The sequence below is a fragment of the Alternaria postmessia genome, assembly GCF_024291825.1.
Source record: "Alternaria postmessia strain BMP 2775 chromosome Unknown scaffold_117, whole genome shotgun sequence".
Classification (NCBI taxonomy): Eukaryota; Fungi; Ascomycota; class Dothideomycetes; order Pleosporales; family Pleosporaceae; genus Alternaria; species Alternaria postmessia.
In genome coordinates this window covers 1-18,787 of record NW_026260190.1, presented here as the reverse complement: position 1 = coordinate 18,787, position 18,787 = coordinate 1, and the positions used below count along the sequence as shown (strand labels likewise).

General features: G+C 52.4%; 7 protein-coding genes across 7 annotated transcripts; 4 read left to right on the top strand and 3 right to left on the bottom strand.

Annotated features, from left to right (window-relative positions):
• Positions 1–1,403: 1,403 nt before the first annotated feature.
• J4E82_010243 (uncharacterized protein) lies at positions 1,404–4,154 on the bottom strand (the record flags this gene model as incomplete). The annotated part of the gene is made up of 3 exons (XM_051736459.1): positions 1,404–3,323; positions 3,375–4,015; positions 4,148–4,154. 3 exons carry the CDS (start codon positions 4,152–4,154, stop codon positions 1,404–1,406), a joined length of 2,568 nt encoding a protein of 855 aa, XP_051583769.1.
• A 670-nt stretch (positions 4,155–4,824) lies between these two features.
• Positions 4,825–5,559, top strand: J4E82_010242 (uncharacterized protein; the record flags this gene model as incomplete). The annotated part of the gene is made up of 1 exon (XM_051736458.1): positions 4,825–5,559. The coding sequence occupies one exon, from the start codon at positions 4,825–4,827 to the stop codon at positions 5,557–5,559; it is 735 nt and encodes a 244-aa protein (XP_051583768.1).
• Positions 5,560–6,020: 461 nt separating this feature from the next.
• Positions 6,021–7,752, top strand: J4E82_010241 (uncharacterized protein; the record flags this gene model as incomplete). The annotated part of the gene is made up of 3 exons (XM_051736457.1): positions 6,021–6,135; positions 6,188–6,504; positions 6,559–7,752. The coding sequence occupies 3 exons, from the start codon at positions 6,021–6,023 to the stop codon at positions 7,750–7,752; spliced, it is 1,626 nt and encodes a 541-aa protein (XP_051583767.1).
• Positions 7,753–8,175: 423 nt separating this feature from the next.
• On the bottom strand, positions 8,176–8,652 carry J4E82_010240 (uncharacterized protein; the record flags this gene model as incomplete). Its single annotated transcript, XM_051736456.1, has 2 exons — positions 8,176–8,334; positions 8,518–8,652. The coding sequence occupies 2 exons, from the start codon at positions 8,650–8,652 to the stop codon at positions 8,176–8,178; spliced, it is 294 nt and encodes a 97-aa protein (XP_051583766.1).
• Positions 8,653–10,159: 1,507 nt separating this feature from the next.
• Positions 10,160–12,246, top strand: J4E82_010239 (uncharacterized protein; the record flags this gene model as incomplete). Its single annotated transcript, XM_051736455.1, has 4 exons — positions 10,160–10,392; positions 10,456–11,058; positions 11,188–12,036; positions 12,099–12,246. The coding sequence occupies 4 exons, from the start codon at positions 10,160–10,162 to the stop codon at positions 12,244–12,246; spliced, it is 1,833 nt and encodes a 610-aa protein (XP_051583765.1).
• A 760-nt stretch (positions 12,247–13,006) lies between these two features.
• On the top strand, positions 13,007–15,658 carry J4E82_010238 (uncharacterized protein; the record flags this gene model as incomplete). The annotated part of the gene is made up of 1 exon (XM_051736454.1): positions 13,007–15,658. The coding sequence occupies one exon, from the start codon at positions 13,007–13,009 to the stop codon at positions 15,656–15,658; it is 2,652 nt and encodes an 883-aa protein (XP_051583764.1).
• Positions 15,659–15,740: 82 nt separating this feature from the next.
• On the bottom strand, positions 15,741–18,670 carry J4E82_010237 (uncharacterized protein; the record flags this gene model as incomplete). The annotated part of the gene is made up of 5 exons (XM_051736453.1): positions 15,741–15,809; positions 15,878–16,375; positions 16,430–17,962; positions 18,012–18,074; positions 18,460–18,670. Coding segments are annotated over 5 exons (2,374 nt in total), but the record flags the coding sequence as incomplete, so codon positions are not given.
• Between the last annotated feature and the right edge of the window lie 117 nt (positions 18,671–18,787).

Below are 18,787 nucleotides of genomic sequence, written 5' to 3'. Positions count from 1 at the left end.
ATATCTGTAGAAATTGGTCACAGGGAGAGAATACTATATCAAGCAAGTTCTCATTGACCATCGATCATGGCAAGGGCTCTACTCTACCCCCAGTCCAGCGAGCTGCAGACAGAAAACACCATATCTAGTAACTTCTACACTGACCATCGATTGCATGTCACCCAATGCTGTGTAACCACAGACCGCGTACTGCATGTACTGTAGCCTGCAGCAGAGTACAACATCTGCAGTCATCAAACCGACCCCGCCAAATTTACTCAATTGAGAAACTTCTGGGCAAAGTGTTGATTCTAGGTGCTGTCTGCCTCCGGAGTTATCGCCTTCCAGTATCGAATTGGACACAACAGTCGTACAGGACTTGCGCGTTTTTCCGCAACGCTCCTTCCATCACTCGTATCGAGATGCTCAATATACCGTATGCAGTAAGTCGAGTGAAAGGTGTCGATTCTCGTTCCTCAAAACATATTCGACAACACCCCTGCCACATGGGGGTTTGTGCAACAAGTACATATTGCACAAGAACCCGACAACTTTGGCTGTTACACCACACATGCCGCCTTCTTTTTCAACACGACTCAACAGACTCAATATACCGTATAGAGTAAGTCACCAAAGAAATGTGGATTCCTTCCATCCTTCCACCACATTAACGGGTACACCGTCCATGCCGCCGTCCAGAGCCAGGGCACTCAAAATCCCGCGCCAAATAGTTCACGAGGGAAGTGAAGATTATGGATGCATCTGCAGAATTACACAATTGACATGGATGCACGCATGTCACCGGATTAAGGAAAAGGTCTGGTTGCAGAAAGACTCGTGGCGGGGGAGAAGAAGTTTTCATGTGTCATCATAAGAGAGCGAGATATGAGGATGCGAAGACAAGGGTAGACGAAGGAGGGGTGCCTACGATTACTGCATACAGTAAGAAAAGGAACACGGAAGAAAAAGTATAGATTGCAGTGAACTGTCAATCTCGCTTATCGCACGGCTTACAAGAGGATTGAGATTGAAGGACGATAATGCGGGAGCTGGACGCCTGATATTGCGCATGCAGTGCCACGGTTGGTTGATGTACGTTGCATGTGAAATTGACTAAAGAACAACGTGTAATATTTGTAAACATAAGAAGCAATGAGCGTACAAGTAAGCAAGCAATGAGGTAACGAAGGGTAAAAACCGCTCCGCTCTCATCGCACAAACACAGTTTACACCACATGTGGGTATCTAATACAAGAAAAACAGAGCGCCGCCCCGACCGCCCGCCGCCAACACCCAGCCTTACTTCAGAAAAACGTGTATTATCCAAGCGCCGCGAAACACCGCATCTGAAGTCCTCCGCCTCCCATTCATCCGAGTTCAATGTTGAAAAGCCTCAACCTGACCAGCATTTCTGCAGCCACTTTCTAAGGGGGTCCAGATGGCTGTGCCTGTTGTTGCCCATTTGACTCGTTCTTTGAGCGCAAGTGGTTTGTAAGCACCGTTATGTTATCGCGCGCTTCAGGTACAGTTTCGACAATGTGCCTGAGGTTGAGCATCTGTAGTTCCGAGACCGCCGAGTTCTGAGACAGGCTGGAGCCAAGAATGGTAACGATGACAGGTGAATCAATGTACGGACCAAGAATCTCAAGTGCCTTGGGTATCTGGTGATGTGGCGGTGCGTTAATTGGCGGCGTCGGTTGTTGAATAGGGACCATATTTGCAGGCGGAGCGGCGAATGGGTTACCGTACTGGCCCTGTGGATAGGCAGCACTGACAGGCGACATTTGCGGAGCATGAGGGTTGGTGAATGGAGATGGACCGTTGTTGAGAACGGGCTGAGGAGCTTGACCGGCTGCGATATCCTGTTCTGGGTATCGCTCGAAATGTTGGGTAGGAGGAAGCTGAGGTTTGACCTCAGGCAGCTTAGCAACCATGGCGAGTATCAACATGTGCTCCTTGCGGGGCGTCTCGATCGTGCAGTACTCAAGCATGTCGATGAAGGGCGGCAGGTTGCTGCCACCCTCTTCGATAGGAATGACATAGAGGTCGCGCAGTATGTCGTTGCCTTCAACAGGTACTACACCCCATCTGCCACGCGAGTGGAAGTATTCGTACAGATGGTCCATGATCGTGCGCCCGTCCGTGGTGACGGGACTGATAGCAAGGATCGACACCTCATGGCTTTCGGTGTGTCCGATGTTTTGAATGTAATCGTTACCCTTGGTACTTTCGATGCGTCCTTGAATCGCCACAATGTTGGTCAGCAGCTTCTCCCAAGGCACAATTTGACCAAAATCTCCACCAGCGACGAATCTAGCAACAGCGTCAAAGGGTTCCATTGACTGCATGTTGATAGATCCTTGCCAGCATACTGTCGGGTCCGAGGAATAACCTGACATTTCTACATCGTTGTCCTCATCCTTGAGCAAACGATCAACGTCCGCGTCATCCACGGCGGCTTGAGGCTTGTCTTGCATATGCATCGAACTCTGGCGACGCTGAAGGAATGTCTGCTGATCATGCTGCGGCGATCTGACTTTGTCGAAGACAGAGTTGATGTCAAAATTGGCCGATGCCCGTCGTGCATGCTCGGCCTGCGAAGCATCATTCCCAGTAGATGGTCGTGCGCCTGCAGGACTCTCTGGTGGGCGTGTTCCGATAGGTGACTGCATAGCTGTGTCCTCGGTGATGCTCTCGCGCTCGCGAAGACTGGGCTGCTTGAAGTCATCATGGTCATTCTCGAAGGTGTCTTCGCCAACAAGCTCTTCGCCCTTGTGTGTCTTGCGTAGTCGTGGTCCAGTCTCCTCGGTTAAGATCATCTGCTTCTCAGCCGCTTCGCGCATGGCGGCGTACTCGCGTTGCTTGTCTTCGCTCGCCATCTCTTCCGCCTCCATGCTCACGAGGTCATCGGCTTTCAGACTTCCAGATAGGAGGCGATCTACAAGGACCGTGTTCTTCTTGACATTGAACATAATGGCCCGCATTTTGATAAAGTATGGCGAAGATGAACCTGTGGGCTCACCGTAGAGCTCAAAAGCAGCGTGGCTCATTTGAAGAGTGAGCTTGGTGGCGAGAGACTTGGCTGTCTGGCCGTCAGGTATGCGGTATCCCCTGGAGTCGGAGGCGGTGCTAATCAATGGTGCCAGGGTATCACGGAGTTTCTCTGCGACAGCCTTCTGGTTTTGCGGCAGCGCATCGATGTCACCAACTGGAGTTGATTGGGGAGCAGGCTTGCTCTCGTGGTGACTGGACTTTCTACGCTTCTTGCTGGCGTTGGCCTTTTCGGTGGCAGGCTCGTGGCGACGCTTCTCGCCGACAGGCGATTGTGGCTGACTCTTGTTTTCCTGCTGAAGTATGTGAGTTTTTGAACGTCTAGTTGGATGGTGGCAACATACCTTGGGCTCTGCATGTCCATTGGAAGCTTCTGGCGTGGGTTCAGCTACCGGAGCGGGCGGAGACGTGGGAGTCTCGACAGGAGCTGGAGCGGTTTGCGAGGGGGTCGCCGAAGCCTGCGGTGTGCTCGCCTTCTCCGAGACGGCTTCCTGCTTGACGTCGCTGGGGCGGGGCTTCGGCTTGGAGCCCTTCTTGCGCGCCCATGGTCTCTCTCCGCGCGCCATGGCAGCAAGAAGCTCGACATGATCTTCGGGCTTGCACTGCTCGCAGTAGTAGTTCTTGCCTTCCCAGAAGTCGCCTTCGGGTAGGCCCAAGCACTTGTTGTGTTGCCAGGCCTCGCATTTGTCGCAGCAGATCATCTGGCGTCCACGGATGTCGCGCTGGTCACCGCATACACACCGGATGATGGCATCTTCCTCCTCCTCATCGTCATCGTTTTCAGCGGACTGCGTCGATTGTGCCCGCTGTTGTTGTGTCTTTGCTTGTCCCTTCTTGGTTTGCGCCTGTCCTTTCTTTGTCTCCGAGGCTGGCGGTGCTGCTGCTGCTGCTGCCTTGGCCTTGGGAGCGGGGGAGGGCTCGTCGAGCGCATCTTGATTCTTGGTGTGGTGGCCTTTGTTGGCGCGGCCAGAGCGCCGAATCTCGTCTGTAGTGGCAGTATCAGCATCAGCATCAGCGTGAGGTTTGGGGATGGGCGCGCGCGTGGTGGTGCTGGTGCCATGAGGGGCGCGACTTGGTGGCTTCATGGAACAGAGGCGCGTAGATGGTGTCTGCTTACCGGCCATGGTGTAGGACACGGGTGATGGGCTCAATATAGACGATACCACGAGTGCAGCTTATGCTATGTGCGAAACAAGATTCAAAAAGTCTCTACGAAAGCCCCAATCCTGCCTTGCGCGTCGCACTGCGGGTCCACGGACACGCCGTATGAACCGGCCTCTAACTAGTAAACGAGTGCGAACGGGCGCTCCTGCCTAATTGTACAGACAGAAGGCGCGATGCGTCGTGCGACTGCCGATTATGAGTCGCAACTGCCTCTTGCGCGTACCTGCCGAGTGCGGAGCCGGTGCCACGCGATGTGAGGGCGCGAGAGAGACGACAACTTGGAGTGATGGAAGCTCAATGCATGCGCTTGATCGTGAGCGCACTGTGGAAATAGCAGTGGGAGGTGAGGGGACTGCGATACCGAGTCGCAATGTGTCGTGTGGTGTCGGACTGAGTGGTGTCAGTGAGGAGGTGGAGCTTTGACACATCGTTTTGCCGATGTCTTGGCTGCCGTAATCCTTGCCACTAGCGAGCTGTGGACCCTTTGCGCGGCTGCCGGCTGGGCTGGATGCTCGGAGCTATTGGAGAAGCGCCAGAATCTCAACAAGAACATCGGTGGAATTAATCTATACACGCGTTCGCGGCGACACATACAGACTCATCTTCAGACCGAATATCATCCGAACCAATATGGCCGACGCACGAGCTCTTTTGCGACAACAGCGCGCAGCACGGCAACAGGCGCAAAAGCCCCAAAAGCAATCGGCAGCTCCTGCGACTGCACCCACGTCCAAAAAGCGCAAAGCTGCGGATGACACGGTCGAGGAGAGGAAACGCACGCGAACAGAGGAGGAGGCCGGTGTGCCAGCAGGTTTCTTCGATGCTGGGGCTGCGAAAAATGAGGAAGAGGTCGCGCCGGAAGCCACAGCCCAGGAGAGCGCGCCAATACAAGACACCAAGCCATCAGAACCACCAAAGCCGGCTGAGCCGCCACTCGATGCTACAGCTCAAGCGGAGCTCGATGCCTTCTTGAACGAGATGAACGCTGCGAAACCCGCGTCACCTCCGCCCACCAAAATAGCCTACTCGGGCGCTGTCATTGAAGCTGCGCCCATGACAGCCGCAGAGATCGCCGCACAAGCGCGTGAGGACCAGAGTGCACAACGGGCGAAACGGGATGAGGAGATGGAGGGCGAGAAGGAAGATGCTGCGCGGGCACTGGAAGATGAATTCGAGGAGATGGAAGGCCTCGAAGAGAGAGTCAAGCGGCTACGCGAACAGAGGGAGGCCCTTCGCTCTACCTCTGGTGGGATAATCAAGGTAGAGGACGATGGTGTCAAACCAGCTCCTTCCGCTGAAGAAGACGGAGAGAGCGAGTCTGACGACGACGAGGACTGGGACGACTGGAGATTTCGTCCCGCCTGAGTCCTATAACTGCATTGCATACAGCAAGCTTTCTGGCGGTCGACGCATGTAACATACTGTAGCATACCACCATTGTGATACCCGGGGTCAGGAGTTCCCAAGCATCAAGCATTCAGTCCTAGCAGGGTTGTCCTTGTCGGTCGAATACGACTTTACATAGAAGCGATGAACTATTCTGCTTTTCATACATGATAATCCAAGACACACACCATTCCACCGAAAAGCAAGCCCCTGGCATGTGAGATGGCGGTACCGAATGCCAAGCCGAGCGTCATGGGTGAGAAACATCAAACGGTTGGGCAGGCACGAACGAAACGACCTAACCCCACTCGCCCAATTCCACCCTCGATTGACACGTGCCCTCGCGATATACTGCTCTCCTCTTCCAGACACACGCGTTGAAATACGACTACGCTTACGCACTCCGAACATAGTCTCCGCATACGACCGTCTACCCCACAATGTCGCGACGGCCCAACCCTGCCGCTGATCGGGCGGAACAGAATCGTGCGACGCTCAAGAACTTGGTGAAGCTTGAAGGGAACAAGACTTGCTCAGACTGCAAGAGGAACAAGCGTATGTTTTCTGGGCCTTCAGTATTATTCGCATTCGCTAATGGTCGCTGCAGACCCACGATGGGCCAGCTGGAACTTGGGCGTCTTCATCTGCATTCGATGTTCGGGAATTCACCGTGGTATGGGAACACATATCAGTAAAGTCAAGTCAGTCGATCTTGATACCTGGACCGATGAGCAACTCCAAAGCGTGCTGAAATGGGGAAATGCGCGAGCGAACAAGTACTGGGAGTCAAAACTGGCGCCTGGCCATGTGCCGTCGGAGGCAAAGATTGAGAACTTTATCCGCACAAAGTACGAGTCGAAGCGCTGGGTCATGGACGGACCTATGCCGGATCCTTCTACTCTAGAAGCAGACGACGACGACGTGGTGAGTTAAATAGGGTAGTGGTTATATCAGGACAAGAGCTAACAACAGACGTAGCCGTTGAAGAAGGTTCAGGAGAAGGTCCAAATAGAACGCTCAGCATCACAACGCCTAGCCCAGAGCTCCAGCCAGCCTCCTCCTCCGCAAAGACAGGCACAGCCTCAACCAGCCATCGACCTATTTGGCGACGATCCTGTTCCTCAGCGACCGAGCACCGGACCACCAGTCGCAGCGAGAGCGCCCCCGAAGGCAGAGCCAGCACCACCGAAACAGAACAAAGCAGGGGATTCATTGTTAGGATTGGACTTTCTTGGTGGATCATCGTCTGTAGCACCCTCTCGTCCGTCCAGCACGGGGCCCGCTGCTGCGGCACCATCAAGACCGGACCTCAAGCAGTCGATTTTGTCGCTATATGCCTCGAAGCCCGCAGCTCCGCCCCAACCACAGCAGCATGCACGTCAAGACTCTTTTGGTGGATTGGCGTCTCCTCAGGGACCGGCATCGCCGTCACAATCGGCCTTTGGTGGCATGAACGATGCATTCAGCAGCCTGTCCTTCAACGCCGCTCCGGCACCCAAGCCCTCGCCGTTCTCTGGTCTCGATAGCTTTTCAAGCGCAAAGTCACCGCCCTCCACATCTTCATCAAACATGTTCGGTGGTGGGGGCAACTTCTTCGATTCCAAGCCTGCTCCACAGAACCAGTCGCACAGTCGTACCATGAGCCCTTCAGGTGGCTTGTCTGATTTCAGCGCTTTCTCTTCGCCCGCTCCATCTAAGCCTGCAGCCCCCGCAGCAAGCGGCATGAACGATTTGCTTGACCTATCCATGCCATCTGCACCGGCCCCTGCACCGAGGGTCACCTCCCCGCCACTAGCATCACCTCCCGCAAGCTCGGCCTTCAACCTCTCTTCGCCTGCACCGGCGCCTGCTCCCAAGGCTGCTCCTGCGCCCGCGGCTGTAAACTACTCAGGATTTTCTAACATGGACGCCTGGGGTAGCAATGATGTCTGGGGTTCTTCTGCCCCTAGCCAACCGGCAGCAACAACTACCACATCGCATGCTCAGCCCACCACTCCTGGCTGGGGTGCACCACAGGTAACACAAGACGATGACTTTGGGGGCTGGAGCAGTGCTGCGCCCACTACCACGACGCAGACAACCACTACTACACACACCACCACTACTCAAAGTAAGCCTGCAGGAGGATTCGGAGGCGGCAGCGATGACCTCTTTTCGAACGTCTGGGAGTAAGAGCTGCGCATAATGGATGCCTTCTGGCTTGACGATCGTTGCGTCTTATGTACCTTAATGCACGTCTTGCTGAAGATGATCCAAAAGCGAGTATGGAATAGAGTGTAATGTACATAGTGTACATAGTGATGTTTATAGACCGCTGAATTGAAACAATAATAAACACCCATGCCCTGTACGTGGAAGTGCTCCCAAACGCCGCATATGCTGGTACCCAATACGCTTTCCCCCTGCTCGGAAGCCTGACCCATATACCAAGCCATCACAGTCCCATCCGCTCAGTTGTTTGATATCTTCCGTGCCCGTCATCGCGTTTTGCTCTGTCGTATCTTCCACAACTCACGTAGCTGCGCCTGACATCGAGCCGTTGCTGAGAAACATCGTCTACCCTGGCCGAATGATATTACGAGGCAAACTGCGACTTTAAAAGACCAAATGCCATATCCAATATAGAACCACCACAGTCGCTATTATTATGCCTGATAACTTGAGGATGGCTACTTTGTTTCCCGACGATGCCATGCGCGTTAGGCGTGTTGCGGAGCCTTTGAGGGTTGTGGAGAAGGAGGAGAATGTATCGGACTATGATTGGAATGTCAGTTGTGATTTGGTGAAGTTTGAATGCATCCGTTGGGTGAGTGAGATCAGACACGAGGAAGAAGGGTAGCAGAGAGATGGAGGGGTAATATGGTGGGAGTTGAACCGTTGCGTTCATGCTCATGGGAATGTAGGTATGTTCTTGACGTTGGGTCTAGGGGGACGTACTGTGCTGTCGATGACATGTTGATCGCGTGCGTTGTCATAGATGTCTATTGTGACGCCTCGAAGTGCCGAGACTTTAGAGGCCAGCTCATCCAGTCGAGAGTTGTTCTGTTGCTCGCGCTCGTAGGCTTGCGACATGGTTATGCTATGCGCCTCCGGCTTCTTTTGGTTGCTTCGGGTTGCGAGGGCAGTGTGGCTGAGAGTGGGGTATCGCGTCGTCGGAAACCGTATTGGTCTTCTTCAAGGAATTAACAGAGTGCTGCAGGTATCTCCAAGGCTGATTTCTGGTTCGTGGCTGTCTCAACGCGACACCCAGCGGGTGACGTTCGGGCGCCAAGGGACCCTGAGTTGATGGGGTTAGCGTCGAAGGGCGCGCGCATGCGTCTGGGGAAGCTGCGTTTGCCAGCAACTCCCACGACTTGGTCTTCTACCTAACATCTCATCTACCATCATCTTCGCCGATCTCTCTTCTTCATTCTTGGTGTCGCATGATCCACCTTGCATTTTTTGTCCCATTAATCACTACATTGAGTATGCAACCAGAAAAGAAAATTGTTGCCTCTTGCGCTGTCCATCACTACCAGAGAACAGCGTACTATTGCCTCTAGCTGTAAGGCATACTAAAGATCACACAATCTGGAATGAGAATATAACAAGGCTTCGCTTCTTATCTGTTCGTTGTTGTACGCCATGGATTCAAAGTATGGAAAGATGTTGCAATCTGCAAAGCCATCAACTCGAAACGCGATGGGGTCACTCACGAGCTGCAGTGTTCTGAGAATGTACCATGCGTCTACTGCGCCGCAAACTAGACCATGTCTAGGCAGGGGAAAAGCAATCATCACAACAACGCCAGCTATCCATTGCGGAGTAGATGTGGCATGTCACTCAGCATATGCATCGGAGGGCTTGGGAGCTTCAACTTCGTGGAGTTGTGTTCCCATAAATAGTATGCGGACACTATCTGCGTCAGTCTTTCTCATCCCCCCACGGGACTAGTCTTCTTTCAGGGGCTAAGACATTTCCGCAGGTCGACACTGCTCGACCGTATCTGCATGTTATGGCCACAAGGCTGAGGTTGAGCGTACAGCTCGAATTCATCCACAGTCTCACCATAACGATGAACTGCATATCCTTATCGTATTCAGTCCTTGGCTCTAAATCCGCCGGATTTGGCTCTTGCTCACTGCTCAGATCATGCTCCGCCTTGTATATGTTCCAGTAGCAGAGTGCCAACGCTACAGGGAATGTATCTCAGCTTGCATATCTTATTACCGAAAGGACCTCAGGATTACAAAGTAGGGGTCGATTATCGTTCCAGAAGTACCCCAGCCTAGTCGATGTAAGTCCGAAGGATGCTATACCCTACTTGATCGCCGCATCTGGTATGGCGCTAGTGGCGAAGTAGTGCACTGAAGCGTATTCGGTTCCATCCCACATATTCGGCCCCCATCTGTGCTACGCCGCAGAGGCTCGTGCTGTTGAATGGTACATACCTGGAGGTATTGTGAGATGGGAGAGTTAATGTATAAATGAGTATGTTTGATCCTGTGTCGGCAGCAATTCTCAGGCTTTTGCTATGTTCTTTGGGTTGATTGTAGCCTGATTTTCTTTCAAAATTCTTGTTTGCTTGCTTTCTACAGCAATGGCGTCTCTTCGCACCCTTCTCCTTGCGTGTGGAGCCTTGTGGGCTAGTGCTGCAGTTGCAGTACTTGATTCTACTGTAAAAGTCCGCAATGCCCCAGGCCAGTCTACGGAAGATACATATCTTGCCATCGGGCGAGGCCTAGCTGCCGCTAGTCTGGAGAAGCGTGGAAATTTCTCAATTCCCCCCATGGATATAGCAAGAAGCTGGAGCGGCGCTACTCTACTGTCGGTGTAAGTGATTATATGCGGTCGTCAGAGTTGCTATACCAGACAAAGGTTGACAGCCGCCTCTAGAGAAGTTGCATCAAACCCATCGCTGAACCACGACAACAAGACACTCGAGGTCAAAGCTGGTATCGAAGTCACCTGTACAAAATGCTATGTGAAGGGAGTTGCTACTGCTGAAGTCACGATCGACGGCGACTTTAACGCCACCCAGCTTGTTCAAGGAGCCATTGATTCAGTCGACACAGCTGTTCAGAACCTCACCGATCAGTTTGAAGGCTATCTGGACAGAGCGATAGAGAGATTCAACGCCAGTGACGGGATTGATGCGTCAGATTTCGAGTACCCAACATTTGAGCTTCCGTTTGACCTGAATGTTTCCGCTATACCTGAAGCCAACCTACGCTTCCAATTCGATGGCATGGAGCTATACCTAGAGATCGGCACAGTTCTCAGCGCTGGAGCGACATACGAAATCACACTCTTTGCAACACAAAGTCCTATCGGAGCCAGTATAGGTCAAGACCTGATGCTTGGTGCTGTTCTCACAGTGGACCTCATACTGGCCGTGGAAGATGCTATCGATATTAGTAGCGGCTTTCACGTCAAACTGGACGACGGTGTCGCCATTAACCTTCCGTTGTTCGGAGACGAAGTAGCTGATATGACTGTGTAAGAATCCTTCCCCTCGCGATATGCCCTTACATTACCAGACGTATCTTTCGCTTGCTGATCCGCATATTACTCTTATCTTGTTCGTGCACATCCGAATTACGGGCAAGTAGCTGACTATTCTCTTAGTAAGGGTGGGAAATTTGAGTTCTTACCTGTCACCCTTGAAAGTGCGAGCGTGTCCATAGCCGCGGCTTTACGGATAGGCGCTCACTGCGGTCTTAAGGTGACGGCGCCAGAGACTGGTATTTTTGAAGCGCTCAAGGATTTTGCGCTTCCAGAAGTCCAAGCCGGTATTGAAGTGGCCGTCTTCGCTAACGTTGCCGAATTCACCACCAACGTTACGTACACTCCGGATGACAAAGAATGCGAGCTGAAGGTCATTCAAGAATACAACTTCGCTGTCGGTGCGATCGCCGGTGCATCAGTCGCCGTTGAGTTCCTGAACGAAACAAAGACATGGGGACCTGTAGCAGAAACATCTACTGCCATCTTCACAACCACGTTGGCTGAAGTATGTGGGATACAGGGCAAGCCAACCATGACACAGGCTACGATCACACCCGCCTTCGAGAGACGACAAGATCTCTCCGCGGCAACAATTAGTACTGTAATCACCCGGAGCGGCGTCAGCTGCAAAGTCCCTGGTCTGGTCAACTGCCCCAACTCTGCGCAAGTTACCACTAGCACGACGTTCGAGTCCACCATGACAACATCTGTACCATCAGGAGTCGAAGCAACGTGGCCAGTGGAAACAACCGACGCTGTAGATGAGACCGTTGCATTCGGTACTCAGGCGAAGACGATGAAAGCTGTCTCTGGTAAACCGACGCCATATGTCGCACCGCCCAGTGAAGAGGGTGATGACGAAGGACACCGTCTTACTAGCACGACTGGAGGTGTCAGTAACAAGGTCATCATTGGTGTTTGCGTCGGCCTGGTTCTGCCCATCCTGGCTGCCATCATTGGAGCTATCATGTGAGTTTGACATTCCACGGGCGTGATGATACTGGTTCGAGTACTAACTCGTCATTTCACAGCTTCTTCCGTAGGCGCAAGAGGTATAATGCAGTGGGAAGACCTGCTGCACCCATGCTCGCCGAGCCGTACACGGGCCTTAACGACTATACCAACCAAATCCATGATTCCAAGTCGCCTAATGAGAATATTGCTGAGATTCAACGTTGATGTATTTCATTGCTACTGGTTTCCCATCAATTCCGAAAGTCTGTACCGCCGCACAATGCTGAGAATCCCTTATCGTTACGTCGTGTTTCGGGTAGTTGGCTTGCTTTCTATCTGTGTTCCTCTCACTGGTGTTGCCGGCTCGGCAACAGTTGCCGTATACCTTAGACTCTATACAATTATGTTTTTCTAATCATCTGGTACTATTGAGGTGCTCGCTGGACTGGCGGACCCCACATGCGGAACGATGAGGAGACAGCAAGCGGAACGGCATCCCCATCCGGCTTAGCCAACGACGTCATTACATTCGAAGCTCATCTCCCAACCTCCAGGATCGTCAATTCCGCGCTCAACGCGAAAGCTTCCCCATGAAAAGTGGATACATCATCCGGTGCAACATCGTTCAAGCCAGCAGCCAAGTATAGCCAAGACAGCCACCCCGCACTTTGCATGGCGGGGAAGTACCTTTGCAGGCTAATAAACTGCAAGAAACATTCCACGGGCAGCGGTTTATGTACTGCCCAGACGGTAGCATAGGTTCATTTTTCCGACCATCACGAGACATGCGCATGATACGGAGGGAGATGACCCGTGGTGCTGCTCTATCACATCACACATTTCTGTTCGTATACAAATCAGCTGTGTAACGATCGACTCCAAGTTTCACGCTTGCCATTGACTCCCAGTGAGCTCATCGTTCTGTCTGCTTATCAGATGAACCTTGTCTGAAGCTGGCTTCTATTTCAGCCTGTTATTGTCTGTCATGATGACGGGCTTCCTTCGGACACTGTACCACTCGTACAGCTTGTTGCTCGTGGGCGTTATATTATCGAACTACGCCGATGTCGCAGCCTCTCATGTGGTCGCGAAAAGGCAATCTCAAACAACTGGTCGCCAACGCACGTCACTCAATGCTGACTGGCGTTTTGAACGCTTCACCTCGGATCCAGACGGCCTGAGCTACGAGGGCCTGAGGCCGTGGATCTTGCCTTGTGCAAACGACTTCATCACCGGACAAAAGTACGAGCGGCCATCCGCTCCTGCCCCAGGCGCCAATATCAGCTATGTCTCTTCCAGTTTCGATGACGCAGAGTGGGAGGCTGTCGCCCTTCCCCACGACTGGGCCATTTCCGGCACTTTTGATGCCCCTGGAGTTGATGGAGGTCTTGGTAAACTGCCAATCAATGGTATCGGATGGTACCGACGTACGCTCTCCATGGATGCCGAGACCCTCCAGTCTGGAAAATCTGTCTTTCTCGATGTTGATGGCGCCATGTCGTATGCTGCGGTATGGTTGAACGGTCAGCTCGTTGGTGGATGGCCTTACGGTTACAACTCTTTCCGCCTTGACCTCACTCCATATGCGAAGGCTGGAGACAACACTCTAGCTATTCGTCTGGACAACAAGCTAGACTCGTCGCGTTGGTACCCAGGCGCTGGAATCTATCGCAACGTTTGGCTCGTCACCGTTAACCCAGTTCACGTCGGACAGTGGGGAACCTACGTCACTACCCCAAGCATCTCAGAAGCAGAAGCCACTGTTGAGATAACAATTGAGGTCGAAAACAAGGGTAACAGCAGCCAGCACGTTGAGGTAGTTACGGAAGTCTTTGAGCGTGATGCAGCTTCCAAGCAAGCAACCGGCAATGCTGTCGCAACATTTCCATCGGCGAACGCAGATGTAGCAGGCCATGCAAAGCAATCAGTACAAGGATCAGTCACCGTTGCGAATCCCAAGCTTTGGGGGCCACCACCCAGCCAGACACCGAATGAATACATCGCTATCTCTACCGTCTCAGTCGGGGGTCAAGCGGTGGACAGCTATGAGACCGTCTTTGGCATCCGCTCCGTCGCATACGACCCGAATCAAGGTGTTCTCATCAACGGTGAGCGTATCTACATCCAAGGTTCTTGCAACCATCACGACTTGGGTGCTCTTGGAGCAGCCTTCAACACCAGAGCTGCAGAGCGTCAGATCCAGATTCTACAAGAGATGGGCAACAACGCACTTCGAACGTCGCATAACCCACCCGCACCTGAGTTTCTCGACCTTGCCGACCAGTATGGCCTTCTAGTTATGGATGAGATCTTCGATACTTGGAACTTCCCCAAAACTGAGAATGACTTCCATCGCATTTTCCAAGAATGGCATGAGCCGGACACTCGCTCGTTCATTCGTCGTGACCGTAATCACCCCTCTATCATCTCATGGAGTGTGGGCAACGAGCTTCCCGAACAATCCAACTCGACCGGTACCGAGACTGGAAGGACACTCCAGAATATCGTCCGTGAAGAAGACTCAACGCGCCAAGTGACTATCGGAATGAATGAGGCTGATGCCGACACGGAGATCGCTGCTGTCATCGATATCGTTGGTCTCAACTATCAGGGTGAGGGCAAAGGAGACTCCTGGGTAGCAAGTTTCCCCGGTTTCAAAGAAGCCTTCCCAGAGAAGATGATCTGGAGTACTGAGTCAGCATCTACCCTCAGCACCCGCGGCAAATATCTCTTCCCTGTTACTGCAAACAAGAGTGCTATCGTCGGTGGCGGGCCACTGGAAGGCGGAGATCCAGAGACCAACATCGTAAGCTCTTATGATCTTTATGCACCAGAGTGGGCCGCATCACCCGACAAGGTCTTTGAGCAGCAAGACAGACACCCCTACGTTGCTGGCGAATTCGTCTGGACTGGCTTCGATTACATCGGTGAGCCTACACCTTATGCCAACGAAAGTCGTAGCTCCTACTTCGGCATCATCGATCTCGCTGGTTTCAAGAAGGACCGATTCTTCCTCTACCAAGCTCGCTGGAGACCAGACTTCCCAATGGCACATATCCTTCCACATTGGACGTTTTCCGAAGACCGCATTGGCGAGATCACACCCGTCCATGTCCACACATCAGGTGACGAGGCGGAGCTGTTCGTCAACGGCATCTCAGCTGGCCGCCAATCCAAGGGTAAGTACGATTACAGACTCCGCTGGGATGGGGTACAATACCGTCCTGGAAATATCAGCGTTGTCGCATACAAGAACGGCGAGGAATGGGCTAGGGCATCGCAGTTCACAGCTGGTTCCGCTACGACACTCAACGTGACTGCAGACCGCACAACGATCGCTGGTGATGGCTATGATCTCTCGTTCATCACTGTGTCTGTGCTTGACGAGAACGGTATCGTGGTTCCTGACGCGGCCGACGAGATTAGTTTCGAAGTCACGTCTGGGCAGGGCGTTATTGTTGCTACAGACAACGGTGATCCCACAGATATGAGGCCGTTCCCAGAATCGACGAGGAATGCCTTTAGCGGAATGGCATTGGCTATTGTAAGGAGCGAAGCGGGTGCTAGTGGGGAAATTGTTGTTGAGGCAAAGGCCGAGGGACTAGAAGGTGGCAGAGTGGTGCTCACCGCTAGCTAGATATGCCATTATGATATAGGATACTACTATAACAATAATACAGAAACTTTCCAAAGAGAAAACCCAAGAAGCAAGACTAAAGTTATTCGTCATCTTCGTAGTCCATCTCTTCGTCTTCGTCATCTTCATCATGGTCGTAATGATTCTCGTCCTGCAATCCCATGTTAGCATTCTTCCATATGCAATCAAAGGAAGAGCAAGATTGTGATGCTCACGTACCTCATCCCCTTCCATTCCACTAGTATTCTTCAACTCATCCATATCCCACACACTTTCTGGCAATCCTGCGATCCCCACATCCCTCTGCACAGTAATAATTCCAAACTCCTCAACGCCACAGAAGCCTCCACCCCTCTCACTCTTGCCAAAGAATCCCACAATAAACTCATTAGGGCTGGGCGTCAACTTCACAATCTCCGAGTGATGCCTCGTGTTGAGCTCGCCCGCGCTTGTGCCGTTGCTGAGATGCATCCTTACACCATCCCTAGGGTTGACTTCGATAGAAGTAATCTCCACTCCTTCGGGGAGGCGTAGCTTCTCGGAAGCGTGACCACCGAAATGGTGTTTGCTGCCATATGTACGCATAGGTCCCCAATGGCTTGTGTGGCCATCTGCATACTTCACCACACCTCCATCCCATAGACATCCTACTCTCAGATCGATGGACACGGCGCGGTGCACTTTTCCGTCCTTGCCCTTCTCGTGAAGGAGCTGTGCCTATTCATATCGACGAGCGTTGTTGGACTCATCAGGGAAGGCTAGGCGCTTTACGAGTCGAATATTGGAGCCTGGGATGCGGATGAACGTTTTGCTGGCGAGGACCTTCCATACGTTGCCGATGCTGGTTTCCTTGCCGTTGAAGGCGAGTATATTGAGTTGTAGGGGTTTAGATCGGTCAAAGCGCTCTTCAAGAGCGGATTCCATGTACTCCATGCGCTTCGGTGCGCTGTGAATCCAGCCAAGGGGTTGGGTTGTCTCTGTGTGGTTGAAGGTGATGCGTACGATACCGCTGCTTGAGCCGATGACGAGTTTTGATGGACCTTCATCATCGATTTGCTCAGCGTAGGCCTCGGGGGATGCTTGGCGTTCTTCGTCGCTGATTACGGGATCAATGGGAAGGCGGAAATGAGGCAGCATGCGGAAGGAGAGCGCATCGGCTAGATTCCAACGAGCTTTGTTAGGTGTGCTATGAGGGTCGACAAGTACGCCTTCTGCTTTGAGGCGACCAGAGTACGCGGTCTTGGGGAGAAAGTTCTTGGGCCAGTCTTGTGCATATCCGCGCTCCATGATGCCTGAACGATGAGGCGATCCAAGTGCATGGCCGACTTCATGGAGGAAAGCGCCTTGGCCAATGGCGCACGCTTCCCACATGGTGTTGCATTCTCCATTGTCATCACCTACCTTGTCTCCAGGTTTACGGATATCTGTAAGACAACCTGTGACTTCCTCTAGGAAGCGCGGCCAGGAGTAGGCCAGATGGCTACCGAACATGCCCAGCGAGATTCCATCGGGGTTGTGGCAACCCAAAGCTGCGTGTCCGAGGATCAGCTTCTGCGACACATTGTAGTGTGAGTCGAGAATCAATCCAGCAACGATGGGATGGGCCTCAGAAGCAAACGGTCCTCCCTTTTCCTTGAGCGCTTCCAGAAAGTAGTCGAACAAGCCATTACTCCGACGGGCGGAAGGATTCTGTTGTGCAACCTCCTTATCGCGGATTTCTTTGACGGTTCTAGAAGAGCGAATGATGTTGACTTTGGCCGTCGATCGCATGGCACCTTCGCCATCGAGAGCCCCGTCAACTTGCGCATTGAGAAAGTCACGACTGATCGTGTCAGCTGTCCATTCCTCATCCAATCTGAACGATCGGCGTCCAGCTCCTTGCAGCCTCAGGTCTTCCGCAGTCATAGCTTGCCACATATAAGCTGCCATGCGGACCTTGGCGATTGCTGCGTCGAGGTCTGAGTGTGCCGAAGAAATCCCAGCGGCCTTTGAAGGTGGGCAGTCGATGATGCATGGAGAGTCTGCGGCAACCATTATGGCGAGGTGAAGAGGTGGACATTGCAAGAGCGGAATGTAGTTGACATTCATCTCGATGGTGTGTTCGAGGCAGTCATTGCAGACGTATGCAAATTCGAGGATATTCTGCCCTGGCGAGAGCATAACAAGAGCCTTGAAGTTACCACCTGCTATCGGCCACGTCTGCTCGGGAAACGATTGGGCGTTGTTGGCACCTTTAGTAGCGACATGGATGTAACTGCCTTCAGCGACGGGAAGCGTAAAGGTACCTGTAACCAAGAGGCAGCGCTATGATATGTGTTAATTGTAGCCTGTCAACCCAGAGAATGTAATGTACCTGATGAATTGTTTCCCCGTCCGTCAGATTGGTGATGTGGAGAGGGCTTGCAATTGGCGCCATCTTGTTGAAATCGTAATAATATATTGCTGGTAGCGCGTTTCGATGATATTGTGTGAGCGATGTGAAAACAATGTAAAACAATGTAGAAAGAGTTGGTGATGTGTGTAAGTTGTCGTCTTTCTGTGAGTCTTATATGCCATCTCAAATAGCCGTAGGCGATGGTCAGTACTCCCTAGTATATATTAGCGTTCAGGCAGCCGTCCCGAAACGGCTAGTCTCAGGGTGCTGCCTCACCAATGACGCTTGACAACATCCCCAAATTAGAGTCACAATCTAGACTGCTCGGATGCTAGAGAACGTGAGATATTTCAGGCGCTCCACCAATCGACGCGACACTGAATTGCGCTGATAATTCGACAATATCTACCAACACCCATTACATCACCATACATTCCTCGTTCGCACCTCCCAGAGCGCGACCCATCATCGATTTGAGCGCCTGAGCCTTGAACATCGCCTCTAAATCGGCGTCTCCAGTCGTGCCCTCAGTCTGTGTGACAGCGTCCGCGAGTGCATCCTTCTTCTGTTGTTTCTGCTCTGCCGTCCAACCTTTGTACAAATTGTCGATACTTAGGGGTCCATCATCCGCAGAGTTGCTATCAGTCAATCAGTCAGTTGTCAGTTCATCTTTGCGGTTCAAACTGTCAGTCTGGAGGTAGTGAACTGACCTGATTGACTGCCAAGACATTTTTTAGAATCGCGAACTGAGACTG